Below are 19560 nucleotides of genomic sequence, written 5' to 3' on the forward strand. Positions count from 1 at the left end.
ACTTTTTCTGTCACTTGTCATCTGATGAGAAGTTTTAGTAATGCTTACAGTGCCTGATGTACCGCGCTTTTGAAACCAATAAAAAAAAAAAAAAAAAAACCTCTCCTCCTTGCCCCAGTAGATTTTATGAGAAATAGATGAAGGCAGTATTGTTACTAACTTTTGTTGGTAAAGAAGCTAATTTAAAATTTTTTTAAATTTATTATGATTATTATTATCAGTCTTGCAAGCCTTTAATAATCCACTTTCCTTATCTTCAAAAAGATAAAGTAAAATATATAAAATTAATATACTGTCTTTGTAAGTTTTTTGCAAAGGAACCGTTTTCATATTTCTTTATATTTTACCATGTATTTTAAAATTTGTTTTGATTGATTCTTAGGATTACCATTTGAATTTTTGTTCAGTTGTCAAATGTTTTGTTGACTAGCTATTGCATTTTTAAAGAGGTGTTGTTAAGGATTTTTTAAAAAATGTATATAACAGTTGTTCTCAAATAGTATGTATTTATAGAACATTTGAAATAACACTTTTTATAAGTGAAATATTTTTTTCCTGAAACTAAGTCACATTACAGTTATTTTCAATAATCCTTTGAAGTAGACATGTATTTTAATATAAAATGAAATATAGGAGTAGCCCCGGGGGGCTCAGCGGTTTAGCACCGCCTTCAGCCCAGGGCCTGATCCTGGAGACCTGGGATCGAGTCCCACATCTGGCTTCCTACATGGAGGAGCCTGCTTCTCCCTCTGCCTGTGTCTCTGCCTCTCTCTCTCTCTCTCTCCCTCATGAATAAATAAAATCTTAAAAAAATAAATAAAATGAAGTATCAAAGATAGCTTCTCTGTTGTTCCTATAGTTAGAGGTATTTTCCATTACTGATTTTTTTCTTTTTCTTTTTTTTTTTTTTTTTTTTTAGGTACCTAGTCGATAGTCGCTGGTTTAAACAGTGGAAAAAATATGTTGGCTTTGACAGTTGGGACAAATACCAGATGGGAGATCAAAATGTATATCCTGGACCCATTGATAACTCTGGACTTCTCAAAGGTCATTATTTACTTTCTTCGGTCAGGTTGTAAATGTGTTCATTTGAGTATGTTATAGTCAGTATATGTACTATGGAAAATGTTAACATAAACAAATTGATAAATTAGAAAAATTTCTTTGTATTATATATTTGACCTAATGTACTCAGATTATTCTATCATAATTAGTTATTACTCTGTAGCATGACAGACTTTTTCATTTATTATGTAAGAATGGTTAGTTATTATTTAAACCTTTAAGTGAAAAATGTAAGAAAGTACTATCTTATAATTTGGGGGAGATGCTGTATTGTTATTATTTTTCCTAATGGACACATGACTTTGTTTTTTTAAGTTTGGGAGCACTGATACATGTTTACATTCTTGAATTTTTGCATCAGTCTTCTACAGCCCTCACTGACCAGTCTTCTATACCTCTCATTACATTTGAAGAGAATAAAACCTAAGAACCAGAACTTCCATTTCTGGCCAAGATAGAGTAACAGGGACTCGATTTATTCTTCTACCTGAGCAAACTAAGACCTTGACAGAATATATATAAAATAATGGTTCTCAAAACATTGGATACCAGGCAACAAAGAACAGTGATCCTTGAGAGATAGGAAACAGATGAGGTAAGCTGTATGATTGCCTCAGCTTGGTGTATTGAAAAGAGTGTTCAAGACAAGGCGCAGAAAAGGAAACCTGTGTAAACCCTGGCAATCTCCCTTAGTTGAAGAAAGAGTTTGGAGTCCAGGGAGACCCGGGCCACCAGAGTTTTCAGGAGAGAATACCAGATAGGAATGACCAGCAAAAGACAGGAGACACAGAGACCTAGAGATATACAGAGGGTCTAAAAATATTTTAAGTAGAAAAAATAATGAACAAATGAACAAATACAAAACAACAAGATGATAGATTTAATTTTTTCTTTATGAATAATCACATTAAATACTCCCAATTAGAGGTAGAGCTTGAATTTAAAAATAAGACATAACTATGTCTTAACTATGTTGTAACTTCCTACAAGAAAGTCCACCTTTTAATATAAAGATACACATGGATTATAAGAAATTGAGAAAGGTATGCCATATTATGGTAAGCAGAATTCTAAGACTGACTCTCAGTGACTTGTATATAATCATCTCCCCCTTAGAAAACTGGAATAGCCTGTGAATAGAATGAGATATCATTCCCATGATAATTTATGTTGTATAGCAAAAGGGAAGTTATCCCAGTGGTTTTAATCTAATCTAAAAGCTGTTGGCAGAAGTCAGAGATTTAAAGCATGAGAAATACTCAGTGTATCATTACTGGTCTGAAAATGGAAGAAGCCATGTGAGAAGAAAGGCAGGTGTCCTCTAGGAACAGAGACAGACATGGCCCACAGCCTGTAAGGAAACAGACCACCTCAAACCTGGCACCGTGAAAAACTGAATTCTGCCAACAATCCAAATGGACTTAGAAGCAGATTCTTCCCCAGAGTCTTTAGATAGGAGATCAGCCCATCTGACATCTTGATTTCTGCCTTATGAGCCTTAAAGTGGAGGATCCAGTTGAGCCCACCTGAATTTGTAGCCCACAAAATTGTGAGATGGAAAATAAGTATTGTTTTCGGGGTGCCTGGGTAGTGCAGTTTGTAAAGCATCCAGCTCTTGGTTTTCGGCTCAGGTTGTGAGATCAAGCCCTACATTGGGCTCCACGCTCAGCACAGAGTCTGCTTAAGACACTTCTTCTGCGCCGCCACACCTCTCTTTCAAAATAAATCAATCTTTTTTTAAAAAAGTATTGTTTTCAGCCACTATATTAGTTTTTTATGCAGCAAATAGAAAAGTAGTACATGTGCTTAACACTGATCAAAAGAAAGCTGGAGTGGCAGTGTTATATAATATGTGAGTATATAGATAAAGAAAATGAGAGTCTCAAATCAGTGACATTGGTTTTTAAGAAACCAAAAAAGAAAAAATTAAATGTAAACAAAAGAAAAATTCAGAAGAGAAATTAAAGAAAGAAGAGAGAAATAAAGAAAATTAATAAAACTAAAAGCTGGTTCTTTTCAAAATGAATGTGATATGTATCAATTATTTAAAAAACGGATTCTTTAAAAAAAAAAACGGATTCTTTGTGAAAATAACAAAATTGATCCATATTTAGTTTGATCAGAATAAAAAGAAGAAAGACACAATTGCCAATATCAGGAATACAAGATAGGTAATAAGAGTACATTCAGAATCCACAAATATTAAATGGACAATAAAGAAATATCATGAACTTTATGCCATTAAATTCAATAAACTAGATGAAAAATATGAGAACTACCAAAGCACATTCCAAAAGAATAGATTGCCCGAATTATAGAAATGGTTTCCAAGTAGGGCCACTGGTGAGTTCAACCAAATATTTAAGGGAGAAATACTTATTTTATACAACTCTTCCGGAAAATTAGGAGATAATACTTCCCAACTCATGCTATGAAACCGTTATTACCTTGATACCAAAATCTTACAGTCATTTCTAGAAAACTAGACCAATATCTTGTCTAAACAGAAGTTTAATAAATCAAGTCAGTTGTGACCTGCAATCATGACAAATCATATATATGTCGTGTAGAGCTATATATTTAAAAGGTAACATATCATGTAAGATAAAAGAGTAAAATAGAAACGTCCTCATCCTCATGATGGGCATATGAAAAACCTACAGGTGACATGAAAAAGGCAAGAGTGTCCACTCCTTTCTTCAGCCAACATTATTGGAATTGCTCTACCCAGTGCAATAAGGCAAGAAGAGATAAAAAGCATACAGATTGTATAGGAAGAAGTAATCAATTTGCTTTTATTCACAGGCAGCTATGTCCATGTAGAAAATTTAATTGAATCTACTCCCCCACCCCCACCCCCACCCCCTCCCGCCATAAAAAAAGCTCCTAGAGACACCTGGGGCTTAGTTAAGTATCTGCCTTTGGCTCAGGTCATGATCTCAGAGTCCTGGATCAAACCCCAAGTCAGGCTCTCTGCTAAATGGTGAGTCTGCTTCTCCCGGTCCTTCTGCCCCTCCTCGCTGCTTGTGTGCTCTCACTCTTACATAAATAAATAAGATGTTTTTGTAAAAAAAAAAAAGCTTCTAAAGACTAATAAATGTTTCTGGAACATAAGATCACTGTTTTGAAACCCAGTTGTATCTTTATATGCTAACAAAGCACTAACATGAATAGACATTTTAAGAATACATTTTATAGTAACATCAAAAAATATAAAATATGAGCAAATCTGACAAAATATGTGCAAGACCTGTACACTGAGAAGTAGAAGACATTGCAGATAGAAATTAAAACCTAAATAGAGAATACATGTTGGTCAAAGACTCAATATTGTCAAATTTCTCCCCTCAAACTATAGATTCAACACAATTCCAAATCACATTTCTAGTAGGCATCTAAAAAATTGAGAGAGAAAAAAACTTGAATTTACCTATCATAGAATTCATCCTTTTAAATTATAAAATTCAGTGGTTTTAGTATATTCACAAAGTTGTACAACCGTCACCACCATCTAATTCCACAATATTTTAATCACTCTCCTTTCCCTCTAAAAATTCCCAACCCTCAGCAACCACTAATCTACCTTGTCTTTGGGTTTACCTATTTTGGACATTTCATCTAAATAGAATCATAGTATGTAGCCTTTAATATTTTCACTTAACACAGAGTTTTAAAGTGTCATCCATGTAACATGAATCAATATTTCATTGCTTTTTATGGATGAATAATTTTCCATTCTGTGGATATACCACATTTAATTAATCCATCAACTGAGGGATCTTTGAGTTGTTTTCAATTTCTGGTTAATGAATTGCATATACTTAGATGTGCAATTACTAGATTAGATAGTAACTCTGTATTTAACTATTTAAGGAATTGTGAGACTGTATTCCAAAATAGTTGCACTATTTTACATTTTCACCAGCAATATATGAAGGTTCCAGTTTCTCCGTATCCTTGCCAGCACCATTGTCTGTCCTTTTATTATAGTCATCCTACTGGATATGGTGTGGTATCTCATTATTTTGATTTGTATCTCCCTAGTGATTAATGATGCGAAGTATCTTATCTGTTCTGGTTATATACGGTTTTTTGGAGAAATGTCTATTCTGATCCTGTTGCTTTTTAATTGGATTGTCTTTTTGTTCTTATGTTTTAAGTGTTTATATATTCTGGAATATGTATCAGGTATATGATTTCCAAAAATTGTCTCCCATTCTTTTTTTTTTTTTATTGTCTCCCATTCTGTAGATTTTTTACTTTTTTTTTTTTAAGAATTATTTATTTATTTATGATAGACACAGAATGAGAGAGAGAGAGAGGGAGGCAGAGTGTGTCACAGGCAGAGAGAGAAGCAGGCTCCATGCCGGGAGCCCGATGTGGGACTCAATCCCGGACTCCAGGATTGCGCCCTGGGCCAAAGGCAGGCGCTAAACTGCTGAGCCACCCAGGGATCCCCTGTCTTTTACTTTCTTGATGGTATCTTTGAAGTATAGAAGTTTTTATTTTTATTTTGTATCTTTTTAAGATTTTATTTATTCATGAGAGAGAGAGAGAGATAGATAGAGGACAAGACACAGGCAGAGGGAGAAGCAGGCCCCGTGCAGGGAGCCTGACTTGGGACTCGATCCTGGTTCTCCAGGATCACCCCCTGGGCTGAAGGCGGCACTAAACCGCTGGGCCACCAGGGCTGCCCTGGAGTATAGAAGTTTTTAATTCTGAGTCCAGTTTATATTTTTTCTATCTATGCTTGCTTCTAAGAGTTTTATAGGGGGTAGCCTGGATGGCTCAGCGGTTTAGCGCCGCCTTTGGCCCAGGGTGTGATCCTGGAGACCCGGGATCGAGTCCCACATCAGGCTCCCTGCATGGAGCCTGCTTCCCTCTCTGCCTATGTATCTACCTCTCTGTGTGTGTGTCTTTAAAATAAATTTTAAAAATCTTTAAAAAAATAAGAGTTTTATTCTAGCTGTTACATTTATGACTTTGATCAGTTTTAATACTTGTATGTAGTGTGTGAGGTAAGGACCAGTTGAACATATTAGAGAATCTAAAAGGACATCCACTCAGTAGAGAGAGGATAGTCTTTTAAACAAATGCTGCTTGAGCATTAGGTATCTGCTTGGAAAAACAAAACCCCAAAACTGAATTTTGATCCATATCTGGCATCGTATACGAAATAAACTCAAAACAGATCATATAAACTATAAAACAGGAAAAAAAAAAAAAGAAAATCTTTGTGACATTGTGTTATGGAGGTGTCTTAAATGTGATACAGGGATCCCTGGGTGGCGCAGTGGTTTGGCGCCTGCCTTTGGCCCAGAGCGTGATCCTGGAGACCCTGGATCTAATCCCACATCGGGCTTCCGGTGCAAGGAGCCTGCTTCTCCCTCTCCCTCTCTCTCTCTCTCTCTCTCTCTCTCTCTCTGTGCGTGACTATCATAAATAAATAAAAATTAAAAAAAAAATGTGATACAAAAAGCATAGTTGATGAAATAAGGAACTTTATGCCATTAATTGTGTTTGATCAGGAATAAAAGCTTCTTCATATGATACTGTTAAAAAAAAATGAAAAGACAAACCACAATGTGGGGGAAATATTTGCAGTTCACTTAGTTGATGAAAAACTTATATTCAGAGTAAAGAATTCTCAAAACTTTATGAAGATAACATGAAAACCTAGTGGGAAATGTAGGCAAAAGAGTTGAAAGAAAATGGAGGGATGCCTGGGTGTCTCAGCGGTTGAGCATCTGCCTTCGGCTCAGGGTGGTCCCTGGGTCCCTGCGGGGAGGCTGCTTCTCCCTCTGCCTCTGTCTCTGCCCCTCTCTCTTTCTCATGAATAAATAAATAACATCTTTAAAAAAAACAGCAAAATAGTTTTCAAAAACTACAAAGATACTCAACAATATTAGTCATTAGAGAAATGAGGCTTAAAACCACAATGAAGTACTATTATATGTGTATCAGAATTATTAAAATTTAAATGAATGACCAATAGTGTTGAAAAGGATGTGAAACAAGTGGTAGTTTTATATACTGTTTTTGGAAATGAAATAGGGAATTTTTAAAAAAGCTAAATACACGTTTACTACAGAAACCAGTTATTCCACTCCTACATATTTACCCAAAGGAAATGAGAGCATTATCCATATGTGAATACTGATATGTGAATGTTCATAGCAGTGTTATTTGTAATAGAGAAAATTGGAAGCAACTCCAAATGCCCATCAGTAGCTGAATGGATAAGAAAATTATAGTATATTCATCTGATGAAGTCCTACCCAGCAATTGAAAGGAATGAAGTATTGGTTGGTACGTAAAAACAAAGATGACTCTCAAGATGATTATGTGGTGTAAAGGAAGCCAAACAAAAACAGTACATCTAATTTTTATAAAAGATTCAAGAAAATGGGGCACCTGTGTGGCTCAGTGTTTGAGCGTCTGCCTTTGGATCAGGTCATGATCCTGGGGTCCTAGTATTGAGAACCGCATCAGGCTCCCTCCCCACAGGGAGCCTACTTCTGCCTCTGCCTATGTCTCTACCTCTCTCTCTGTCTCATAAATAAATAAAATCTTTTAAAAAATCAAGAAAATGCCTGTAGTAACAAAACAGACTTAATTTTCATATAAAATTCTACAAAATGCACATTAGTCTATAGTTGCAAAATAGAGATAAGTGATTTTCTGGGGACAGGGCAGTACACTTGGAGAGACAATAAGGAGAGATTACAAAGGACTACTAGGAGGACTACTTTGAGGGAGATGAATATATTCATCATTTTGGTTGTGATGGTTTCATATTTGCTTTGCTGTGTCTTACCTAATAGTTCACTTTAAATATGTGCATTTTATTGTATATTAACTATATATCAATATATCAGAAATAACAAATACCAGCTCTTTTGTGTTTAGCTTAAGGGTATTCTCCTCCCTTAAAAATAAATTCATTGTTTTATTTCGTCCATTAGACACATTAGATACAAAATTACTATTGGGTTCTGATACATAAATCATTTACTCACACTCTTGATTTGTGGGAAACAGCATAAAAGTCTTAATTTTTAAACTTTTCGTTCTTTTCCTAAGTTTTCTTCAAGGCAGTCTGTTAATAGTAAAAGAAAATGGATATATTAGAGTAAACCAGTTTGTGTTTGAATCCAGTTTCTATAGTCTTCTGTATGTGTAACCTTCGGCAAGCTAATCAATACCTGAACCTGTTTACTGATTAATTTGGAGATATCTACCACCTAATATTGTCTTGAAAAGTTACCTGAGAGGGGATCCCTGGGTGGCGTAGCGGTTTGGCGCCTGCCTTTGGCCCAGGGCGCGATCATGGAGACCCGGGATCGAATTCCACATCGGGCTCCCGGTGCATGGAGCCTGCTTCTCCCTCTCCCTATCTCTATGCTTCTCTCTCTCTCTCTCTCTCTCTCTCTCTCTCTCTGTCTGTGACTATCATAAAAAATAAAAATAAAAAATAAAAAAAAAGTTATCTGAGAGAGCAGTGTTTCTAGTAACACTTTTCACAGTACCTGCAATTTTCTGTATGATCTTGGGCAAGTTACTCAGTTTCCCTGAAAATATTTTCCAATACAAAATGGAGATACCTATCTAATAGGATTGATTGTTTGGAGAACTGACTGAGATAATGTGGTTGTCTACTGTAATATGTCTCATGCATATAAAGGTTTAGAATATGTAAGCTTCTTTCATCTTTAGCAGGTTCTGAAAATATGTTCCAAATTATTAGTTTCCCCAGCAAGAATTAAAAATTACAACTGGGTTTAAAAAACTGAGCTTAAAAAATTAATGCTTAATTTGCATCTACTATTAAAGTCTGTATTATACAATTTAAAGTTTTATAACTTCTGCTCTAAAGGAAGATTTTTCTCAAAGTTTAGTGTAATTCTGTGCCCATAGATTGATCCTAGATGGAATAAATAACTTTCTCTCCATCCTTTCAGAATTTTTCCAATTTCTAGATTTATGTTGTTACATCTAGTTAGGAATAGTGTGTTCTCATTATGGAGATGCTACTGAGAACAATTTTGCTTCCAATGGTTTTTCATTTAAGATTGGCTCAATCTACTTTATGGTGTATATAACTCAATGAACTGTATCTGTTTCTGTATTTTGAAAAGTCAGGTAAAAGGGCCAGATAATAATAAGTAAGTCTCAGATTAGGACTGTCATGTGTAACTCATGGTATTGCTTCTAGATCTCTGGCCTGTCCTGTACTAAATTTTTAGTTTAACCAGAAATTTGATAATGATCATAGAATTAGCATTACATTTGAACGACTACTTCCGCTTGAGATTTTGGGGGAGGAATCTAGATCGTGGGCCTTCTGGCATAATGATTTTTTTCATAAGATGCCCTTTTGTGGTTTCCAGCCCATATGCTTCAGGGTCATTAAAAGGTTATCTGTTTGCTTCTGAATTTCCTTCATCAGCTAATACTAGAATGACCAGTGTTACCATGTGGAGGATCTCCTACTTAAAACATTTGGGAAATTTTCTTTCAGATCCCTTGGCATTTTTTTAAAGGTCACCTTAGTATTTTTTTTAAAAAGCTTTATAAAAAGTTATGTCTTTAAATACTGTTCATTGACTACTGGTGCACATTGTATCTTTAAAGTAGCAGTTTGAAATATTTTGAAAATGTAGATTTATATGTGAATTTCAGAGCTTTCTTCAGAATTCATTAAATACTTATATTAGTCTCTGTGAGTTTAAATAATGTATGATGTTTATACTAAAGTATTTAGATATATGTACTATTGTTTCTTTTTATTTATTGAGTTTACTTTTTTCTTTGCAGATGGTGATGCCCAGTCACTTAAGGAACATCTTATTGATGAATTGGATTATATACTATTGCCAACTGAGGGCTGGAATAAACTTGTCAGCTGGTACACATTGATGGAAGGTCAGGAACCAATAGCACGAAAGGTACTTATTTAGAATAAATGAATAAAATCATTTTTTTAAATAGTTCACATATTATTGTTAATTTAATGACTCATGAAGCCTCATCAATCTTCTAGGAGAAAAAGATCAAAATGTTACTTTTTGTAACACTGTATAATAATAATAATAATAGCTAACACCTGTAGAGGATTAACTATTTGCTAACCACTGTTATAAATATCAAATTATTAAGTTAATAATTTAATCCTCATAGGAAGCTCTATAGGGTAAATATTATTACCTTCATTTTATAGATGAGAAATGAGGACAGAGGTTGAGAAGCTCAGGGTCTTTTAGAAAGTCACATCAAGTTAGAAACTTGGGAATCTGTTTTCTTAACCACTGTGCTAGAAGTTTTACAATTATAGTCTAGAAACATTAAAGATGGCCCATTATCTTTGCTTTTTGGAACTAAAAAGTCATTTATGAAAGTGAAGATGTCATTGTAGCAGAATACCAAATGTTTAAAGTAGATTTGCCAGTCTTACATGATAAGTATTTGTTAGTGTATCAGGCAGGGAAGGGGAAAGAAGGTAGGATTTGGAGACCAGAATCTCTGAGCATATAATTATTTATCTGTGTTGGTTTTTTCTGCACAGAAATGATTAAAAAGCCAAAGTATGTAACACAAGGGTATAAACCTCTAGTAGACCAAACCATGCATGGATTTATTTATAACTGGCTGCAGAGTAGCTGTATTAAGAATTTGTATGTATATATTGATGGTTTAGTTATAGAATTTAAATCTTGTTTCTAAATAGAATGTGAATGTACCTTTGATTTGGTTCAGTTTAGTTTTGTTCCTTAACCTCACTCAGTCTTCTCTTGTAACCATTTCAAAATTAGGATTTTTGTCATTATGAATGCTAGCCTTATACATGTAAAATGACTTATTGTTATATCTGTAGTTGGTAGAGAATTGACTGTTTTGATCAATTGAAGGATAGATTGTTTAGTTCTAAAACTGCTTAGCAGAAGTTTTTTCCTGGAATAAAGGAAAGTCTGTGCCTGGAATATTTTCAGATATGCTAAACTATATTACTTTAACCTTAATGATATACATTTTTATTTTCTCTTAATAGAAGATAGCATATTATACTGTACAAGTATTTGGTATGGCAAACAGACAACAACTTTGTTGGCATTACTTTTTGAAAGAACACATAGTAGGATTTCTTAAAATCTGTATCTAATAGCAAATTGAAGTTAAATAAATTAAAATCAGGGATGCCTGGATGGCTTAGTGGTTGAACATCTGCCTTTGGCTCAAGTCGTGATCTCGGGGTCCTGGGATCGAATCCTGCATCAGGCTCCCTACAGGAAGCCTGCTTCTCCCTCTGCCTATGTCTCTGCCTCTCTCTGTGTGTTTTTAAATAAGTAAGTAAGTAAATAAATAAGTAAATAAATAAATACATCTTAAAAAAAATAAAATACATAAAAAATAAAAATCATGAAAACTTCACACTAGTAGAAAGAAACAAAGTTTCTCTATTAGGAAGCCATATATTTATTTTTAATAAGATAGTCTGAATTTATTCAACCTGTAAGATAATATTTAAATGTTAGTATGCGTAAAATTATCTTTACTTTGCCTCATGTGACAGTGAAATTTACTTAAAAGAATAACTGTTATTTTAGGGTCTGAAGCCCAACGTTGAATTTTACTAATCTCTGATTGAATTGAGGAATCTAAGACTGGTGGATACAAAAACAAAGTTAACCATCTCTTTGGACCTCAAATCATCTCTCAGATATTTTGTTTATAGAGTCAGAAACTCAGTTAAAACAACGACGACAGAATAGGCAAAAATGAACAAGAAATACAGTGGAACCAAAATCCAAGTTAGAAACAATAGACAGTAGAAAGAGACTCATAAAGAATCCAGATAATGGAGTTATCATATAGAAACTTTAAAATACTGTGCTAATTATGTTTTAAAAAATAAGGTAGTTGAAAGACAAAACTATTAAGATCTAAATGTGATTCTATACTTCTAAAATATATTTTATATATATTTTATATGTATATATAAATAATATAAAAAGATTAAGAAGTAAATGCTCAGTATTTGAATAAAACACTAAGTAGAACCAGAGAAAATTTGTAAACTAAATAACATCAGTTGAAAAATATACAGACTAAAGCTTAGAGAGACTGTGGGATGGAATATACAGAAATAAGCAAAGAAAATTGGAGCACAGTGCATAAATTTAATATACATAGAAGTGGGCTCTTAGGGGAATCCCTGGGTGGCTCAGCGGTTTAGCGCCTGCCTTCAGCCCAGGGCGTGATCCTGGAGTCCCGGGATCGAGTCCCACGTCGGGCTCCCTGCATGGAGCCTGCTTCTTCCTCTGCCTGTGTCTCTGCCTCTCTCTCTCCTCTGTGTCTTTCATGAATAAATAAATAAAATCTTTAAAAAAAAAGAAAAAGAAGTGGGCTCTTAGAAGGAAGGAATAGGGTAGAAGTAACATTGAAAATAATAGCTGAGGGATCCCTGGGTGGTGCAGTGGTTTGGCGCCTGCCTTTGGCCCAGGGCGCGGTCCTGGAGACCCGGGATCGAATCCCACATCGGGCTCTCGGTGCATGGAGCCTGCTTCTCCCTCTGCCTGTGTCTCTGCGCCTCTCTCTCCCTCTGTGACTATCATAAATAAATAAAAATTAAAAAAAAAAAGAAAATAATAGCTGAAAATTTTCTAAGACTGATGAAAGGTGACATGCTATATAGAGTCAAGAAATGCCGTGAAACCCATGCTAAAAAATCCATGAAACAAAACCATCCCATTAAAACTGTTCAAAAGCAAAGGCAAAAAATTCCTAATAGTAGCCAGAAAAAGGAAAGTCTGTTATTTTCAAAGTAAGAATAAACAATGATTTCTCAAGAGAAATGAAAGCTTAAAAGTAACGGTCTTCAACATGATGAAAGAAAATAACTGCCAACTTAGATTTCTGTAACAAAGGAAAGGACTCTTCAGAAAAGGATCCTTTAGGTGGTGAAAACTATTTTCAAGTAAACAACTTGATTGAATTTGTTAGTAGCAGACCTGCACTAAAGGAAATAGAAAACAGTCTTCAGAATGGAAGGGAGATTATTCCATATGGAAGCTTGGAGACAAAGGAAAAACTGTAGACTGACAACAGTAAATATTGTGAATAAGTCTTAAGGCAGACTGTTTAAAATGCTGGTGATTTCTTACTGGGATGAATATATGCATATATTTTAAATATATAATACTTGCATATATATTGAAATAGTAGCCTCCTACTTTACCTCCGATGTTCTCCTCTTTATATCCATGTGCTTGGGTAGTCTCCTGTGGCTAGTAACCTATAGCAGAAGTTATAGTAGAGGGATCCCTGGGTGGCGCAGCGGTTTGGCGCCTGCCTTTGGCCCAGGGCGCGATCCTGGAGACTCGGGATCGAATCCCACGTCAGGCTCCCGGTGCTTGGAGCCTGCTTCTTCCTCTGCCTGTGTCTCTGCCTCTCTCTCTCTCACTGTGTGCCTATCATAAATTAATAAAATAAAATTAAAAAAAAAAAGACGTTATAGTAGATATATCACTTTCAAGATTAGATTTTAGAGTCAAGGGAGTCAAAAGGTACAAATTTCCAGTTATAAAATAGGTGAGTTATGGATATGTAATATATAGCATGGTGACTGTAGTTAATAATACTGTAGACCTTAAATGTTCTCATCACAAGAAAAAAAATTTGTAATAGGATGATGGATATTAACTAAACTTACTGGGATCATTTCACAACATAGACAAATACTGAATCATGTTTTACATCTGAAACTAATATATATGTCAGTTTTGCCTCATTAAAATAAAAAAGATCAGATTATAAAAGACACCTTGGGTACACACTCCCACTTGCTCTCATTTCTCAGTCTGGGAATTCAACTGCATACTCAGGCACCCTGTGGTGGGGCTCATGGTAAGGAACTGAGATCTCTGACCAGTAGAGATAAATGGAGGCCTGCTAACAGCCATGGGAATGAGCTTGGAAATGAATCCTCCAGTCTCATTCTGCTTTCAGATAATTGAAGCCCCAGCCCACAGCTTGACAGCAATCTTTCAAGAGATCTCAAGCCAGAACAACCCAGCTAAGCTGCTCCAGATTCTTGACCCTTAGAAACTATGTGAAATAACATTTTACTCTCTTAAGTTGCTGAGTTTTGGGGTGATTTATTATGCAGCAGTAGAAAACTGATAACTAATTTTGGTACCTGGAAATAGTGTGCAAAACTCGAATTGTGGTGGTGGCTTTAGAACCAGGCAGGAGGTAGAAGTTGTAAAAACCTGTAAGAGTTTTAATGAAAGCCAAAGGTGCCTTGAATAAATGGTTAGTAGAATTGTAGACTTTGAGGAGGCTGCTAGTGAGGACTTACAGGAAAGTGAGGAAAATCTTTTTGGAACCCAGGACAAAGTGATCTTTATTATAAGGTAGCAGAAAGTTTTGCAACATGTCAACTGCATGAATTGAAAGGTAAATAATATATCCAGTGAGCTGAATGATCTGCCAAAACTGCCTGATTTTTCTTGTGCTGCGTAGAGTCAGATGTAAGAAGGGAGAAAGAAACTAAAGAAAAGGCTCTTAAAAAGGAGCTAATACTTACTAGTCTTTAAGGATTTCTGTCCTCTCCAGATCACAAACAATGCTGAAACTATATATTCCCAAGCAAGATGAAACACAAGGCACTCTCAGGAAAGCATGATCTAAGGTTAAATTAGCCAAGGGTACAACTGTAAAATTCTTTTTAAGACCTCAGAAAAATCAAAAGTGGTGCCTCACAATCCTGTTCAGACAAAAGGCCCTTTAAGAAATTTCAGGGTATACTTCATACTTCCTCTCAGCATGTGACTTCTAAGAACAGTAGGGCTTCTAACAAGCTTAAGGGTATTGCCCTTCAGTCTTCTCAGCATAAACCAGGATAGGACATATCTAGAGGACATTAGTGGATGTGACTTTTTGTCTAATGGAATTAGACTGCAATTAGATCCACTGGAGACCTATGATGTTTTCAAGAACCACATCTTCTTGGACTGCAGGGACAGTGTAAAATCAGAGGTCTCCTAGACTTCTACAAGCAGGAGTCAGACTGAGAATTTACTCATCTGTAAACACATGCTAACTTTCTTGGAAATAGTAGGACTCAGGAAGCAGAATCAAGTGGTGAGGAGTCATTTTCAGGTAAGGGCAGAATAAGCCCTAATGAAGGATAAGTATTTGCCCAGGTAGATTTCAGAATTTCTGTAGACCATTGACTCCTTTGTTCCTCTTTCCTCCTTGCCCCTTTTAACAGGAATATCTAAAAAATTATCTTCTGCATGCCCCACCAATGTTATTTTGGGTATATGTGGTGCAGAAAAGTCATCTTGTAGTTCACAGAATTATAGAGAACTTTACTCAAGGTGCTTAAGCTATACCCAAGGATCCTTATCTGCACCTGGATCAGATATAAACGACAAGTTTCTGAACTTGGAGGGGTGATACTACTGGGGGGCTTTGTAGGTAGTGAATGTGCTTTTTGCATGTTGTGGGGAGGGACTGTGACTTACTGGGAGCCAGAGAGTGGACTGTGGTAGCCACCCTCATAATGCTCCCCAGTGATACATCTCCTGGTATTCATACTCTTGTGTAATCTCTCACATTGTACTGGAGTTAGTCTTGACCAGCAAAATATGGCAGAAGTAATAATATGTTACTCCTGGGATTAGTTTCTAAAAGATGGGGAGTGCTTTTTTGCGCTCTTGTGCGCATGCACTCACTCTCTCCCTCTTCTGTCAATCACTCTGAGTGAAGCCATATTGCCATGTAGGTATCCTACAGAGGCACTCAAATAATGAACTAAATCTCCACCAACAGCTGGAGAGAATCTGAGGACTGCCAACAACCACATGATTGATCTTGGAAGCAGATTTATACAACATGATTAAGCAGCACGACCTAATTGACATGTCTTGCACTTAGTATATGCAGAATACAAATTCTTCTTAAGTGGAATTATTACCAAAATTGACCTTTTGCTGTACCATCAGGCAAATCCCAATATATTTCTTTTTTTTTCCCCAATATATTTCTAATGATAGAAACTATTCAGTGTATTTTCTGCCCCAGTGGAATTTAGAAGTCAGTAGCAAAAAAGTAACTAGACTGTCTCCTAACTCTCTAGAAACAGAACAATATATTTCTAAAGTAATCCTTAGGTCAAAGAAGAAATACAAAGTAAAATTAGACATTTTAAACTCAATGATAATAACAATACAATATAAAAGAATGATTAAAGGCATTCTTACAAGGAATGGGATAGCTTAGATGCATATATTAGAAAAGAAGAAAGTCAAAATCTATTGTCTCAAGAAGTTAAGAGAAGAAAAGGAAATTAAGCCTAATCAAGAAATGATAATAAATAGACATTCGTAAAATAGGAGTAAAAACTATATTAAATGAACAAAGTTGACTCCTAAAGAACAGTGAAAGTAGACCAGTAAAACAAATATCAATTCTGGGAAGACTGATCAAAAATAAAATAATGCCTGGGGTCGGGGGTGGTCACCAAATTTTTTCTGTAAAGGGCCATATAGTAGTCTCTGTGGAAGGTATTAATCTCTGCTGTTTTGGGTATATCCATAAACGATATATAAATGAATGGGCATGACTATGTTCTAGTAAAATATTGCTTACAAAAATAGATGACAAGTCACATGTAGCCCGTGGGTCATAGCTTGCCCATCCTGATCTCGGCCCTGGTTAATGCCTGCCAACATCAAAAAAAGAGGGGCAGCTAGATATTATTGCATCTTATTGCAGTCAATTACAGTGTATGGGCTTTATTTGGATCTTAATAAAAATAAGACTGGTTCAATTAGAATATTGATTGGATATTTGATATGAAGGGATTAGTTTTATTTTTTTTTTAGATGTGATACAGAATTATGGTTTTGAGTCCTTTTTTTTGAAGAAATATATCCTGAAATATTTGTGAATGGAATTTTTACATGTAGAATTTGTTTGTAAAGTATTAACACCTATGATTTTGTGCTTGTTGTTATCCTTCTCTACTTGTTGATTTTTATCACTAGTAAGCATAAAAAGTATATCAGGTTTATCAATATATTTCATGGTTTTCTACAAAATGCTCTCTAATTTCATGGCAAAATAAACAAACAGAAGTTATATTTATTTTAATTCAATATGAATTTGTATTTCCCCTCACTAATTTAGTAGAGACTGTACCTTCATTGTGGCCATCAGTTAATGGAAATATTTTTATCTAGTCATAAGTTTTATTTTTTTAAATATTTATTCATAAGAGATACAGAGAGAGAGGGGGGCAGAGACATAGAGAGAGAAGCAGGGTCCTCGAGGGGAGCCTGATGTGGGACTCAGTCTCGGGATTACACCTTGAGCTGAGGGCAGACACTCCAACACTGAGCCACCCTGGTGTCCCCTAGCCATAAGTTTTAAATTTTGGACAGGAAGCCAGATTTCATCTTTTTTTTTTTAATTTTTTTATTTATTTATGATAGTCATAGAGAGAGAGAGAGAGAGAGGCAGAGACATAGACAGAGGGAGAAGCAGGCTCCATGTACCAGGAGCCTGATGTGGGATTCAATCCCGGGTCTCCAGGATTGCGCCCTGGGCCAAAGGCAGGCGCCAAACCGCTGCGCCACCCAGGGATCCCGCCAGATTTCATCTTAATGCTTGCTCTTTGTTCATAATAATATAATATTATAATTCACTTAGAAAAAATATTTTGGTGGTCCCCTCTAATTCTGAAATGTAACTATTATTTCTGAATATTCATGTTCCAGTCTTATTTCAAATGTGTATTTTAATTGTCATAATAATTAGGTAAATATAACTTGTACATTGTTTTTTATAAGCCTGTTTCTTCCTGTTACACAGTCTTCATAACCAGTATTTTAAATGGTCATTTTTAGTGCTTTTTAAATAAGGTAGTAGATTTTATATAAACAAATATAAAGATGTTATATAAATAAATAATTCTATAATAGTAATAACACTAATACATAAATACACTATTTTTTTTCTGCTTAGCTACTTAGTTTTAATTTTTCATATAGTGTGGTTCTTCAAATAAAAATAGTTGGGAGGACAAGAGATAAAAAAAAATAGTTGGGAGGACAAACTCATATTTTCTCTAAAAGAACAACTTTTTGGGACGCCTGGGTGGCTCAGTGGTTGAGCGTCTGCCTTCGGCTCAGGGCATAATCCCGGGTCTGGGGATCGAGTCCCACACTGGGCTCTGCTTGAGGAGCCTGGTTCTTCCTCTGTGTCTGCTCTCTCTCTCTGTGTCTCTCATGAATAAATAAATAAAATCTTAAAAAAAATAATAGCTTCTTAATACACTACGTTTGGAAGTAGTAAAGTATCTGATAATAGTGGTATCTGAGTACTGATGATGAGAGTTTTAACAATATAAGATATTGTTGGTGGGAAGAAAAATAATGGTTAGAAAAATCCTGAAACTCAAAGTGGATTTTGAAATAATCTTGGTGTTTTGTTTTCATTATTTACAGTGACTTTCTAACAGTTAAATCACCAGATTCTTTACAAGAGTCTATCGATGTTATGAATATTAATCTTCATTTTTATTTTTTATTTTTTTTTAAGATTTTATTTATTTATTCAGAGACACAGAGAGAGAGGCAGAGATACAGGCAGAGGGAGAGGGAGACGCAGGCTCCGTGCAGGGAGCCCGATATGGGACTCAATCCTGGGTCTCTAGGATCACACTCCAGGCTGCAGGCGGCGCCAAACCGCTGCGCCACCGGGGCTGCCCTAATCTTCATTTTTAAAAAACTATGCTTGGTTTAGAAAAATATATCTTAATATAAATCATAATGAGAGATTTTCTTTTTTGTTATTTTATCCTGTTTTGTTATGCCATTACCTGCTCTATTGTTGATCATTTTTCTCCAAAAAACAATGAGGCCTCTAGGCACCTCAGTTTTAGCAACCTATTAATGATTAGTACTAATATTGTTTTAGGATTGTTACTCAGATATTGAGTCCCAGAGCAAAAATTTCTGATAGGAATGTATTTCTAGTTTTTCTACTTAAATATAGCTACATATAATCCTATAAAATTAAATGATATGGTATCTTTTGCTACATTCTTAATCTCAAAATGAAGCATAAGAGATTTAAAACAAATTTCATTAGTTAGAAGACAGTTTATATATTAGTTTGTAAAATTAATGAAGAGCTGGAGAGGTATAGGCTGTCACCTCTTTTAGAAATGTGAATGTAACAAGTATAATTAAGAAAATATAAATTACAAAGTATTATAAAAAATTAGTGTTGGATTGGACATTAAATATTAGCTAAACTACATTTGAATTTTTTGAACTTAAACAATTTCCCTGCAAATGAAAGACAAATCTGTAGGTCCATTACTGAATTGATGCTAAGCTTGTGAGTTACAGCAGGCATTTGGAGCCTCCCTTTAGCCATATTAGTCTAATGTATCACATATCAGACTGATTACTATTTTCAGAA

The 19560-nt window shown here is 35.2% G+C and overlaps 1 protein-coding gene across 8 annotated transcripts in view; it reads left to right on the forward strand.

Annotated features, from left to right (window-relative positions):
* USP15 (ubiquitin specific peptidase 15) overlaps nucleotides 1–19560 on the forward strand; it is a 123017-nt gene that overhangs the window by 20437 nt on the left and 83020 nt on the right. For 6 of the 8 annotated variants that reach the window (XR_003235421.2, XR_011997880.1, XM_026001799.2 and 3 more), the window contains exons 2-3: nucleotides 920–1047; nucleotides 9883–10013. Coding sequence is in view for 6 of the 8 variants with exons in the window: in XM_026001799.2 (XP_025857584.1) it covers nucleotides 920–1047; nucleotides 9883–10013 (259 nt within the window). In the remaining 2 variants the exon portion in view is untranslated. The remainder of the gene's footprint in view (nucleotides 1–919; nucleotides 1048–9882; nucleotides 10014–19560) is intronic. The other 2 variants (XM_072741737.1, XM_072741738.1) reach the window with 1 other exon arrangement.

The sequence above is a fragment of the Vulpes vulpes genome, chromosome 16 (genome assembly GCF_048418805.1).
Source record: "Vulpes vulpes isolate BD-2025 chromosome 16, VulVul3, whole genome shotgun sequence".
NCBI classification, from domain to species: domain Eukaryota; kingdom Metazoa; phylum Chordata; class Mammalia; order Carnivora; family Canidae; genus Vulpes; species Vulpes vulpes.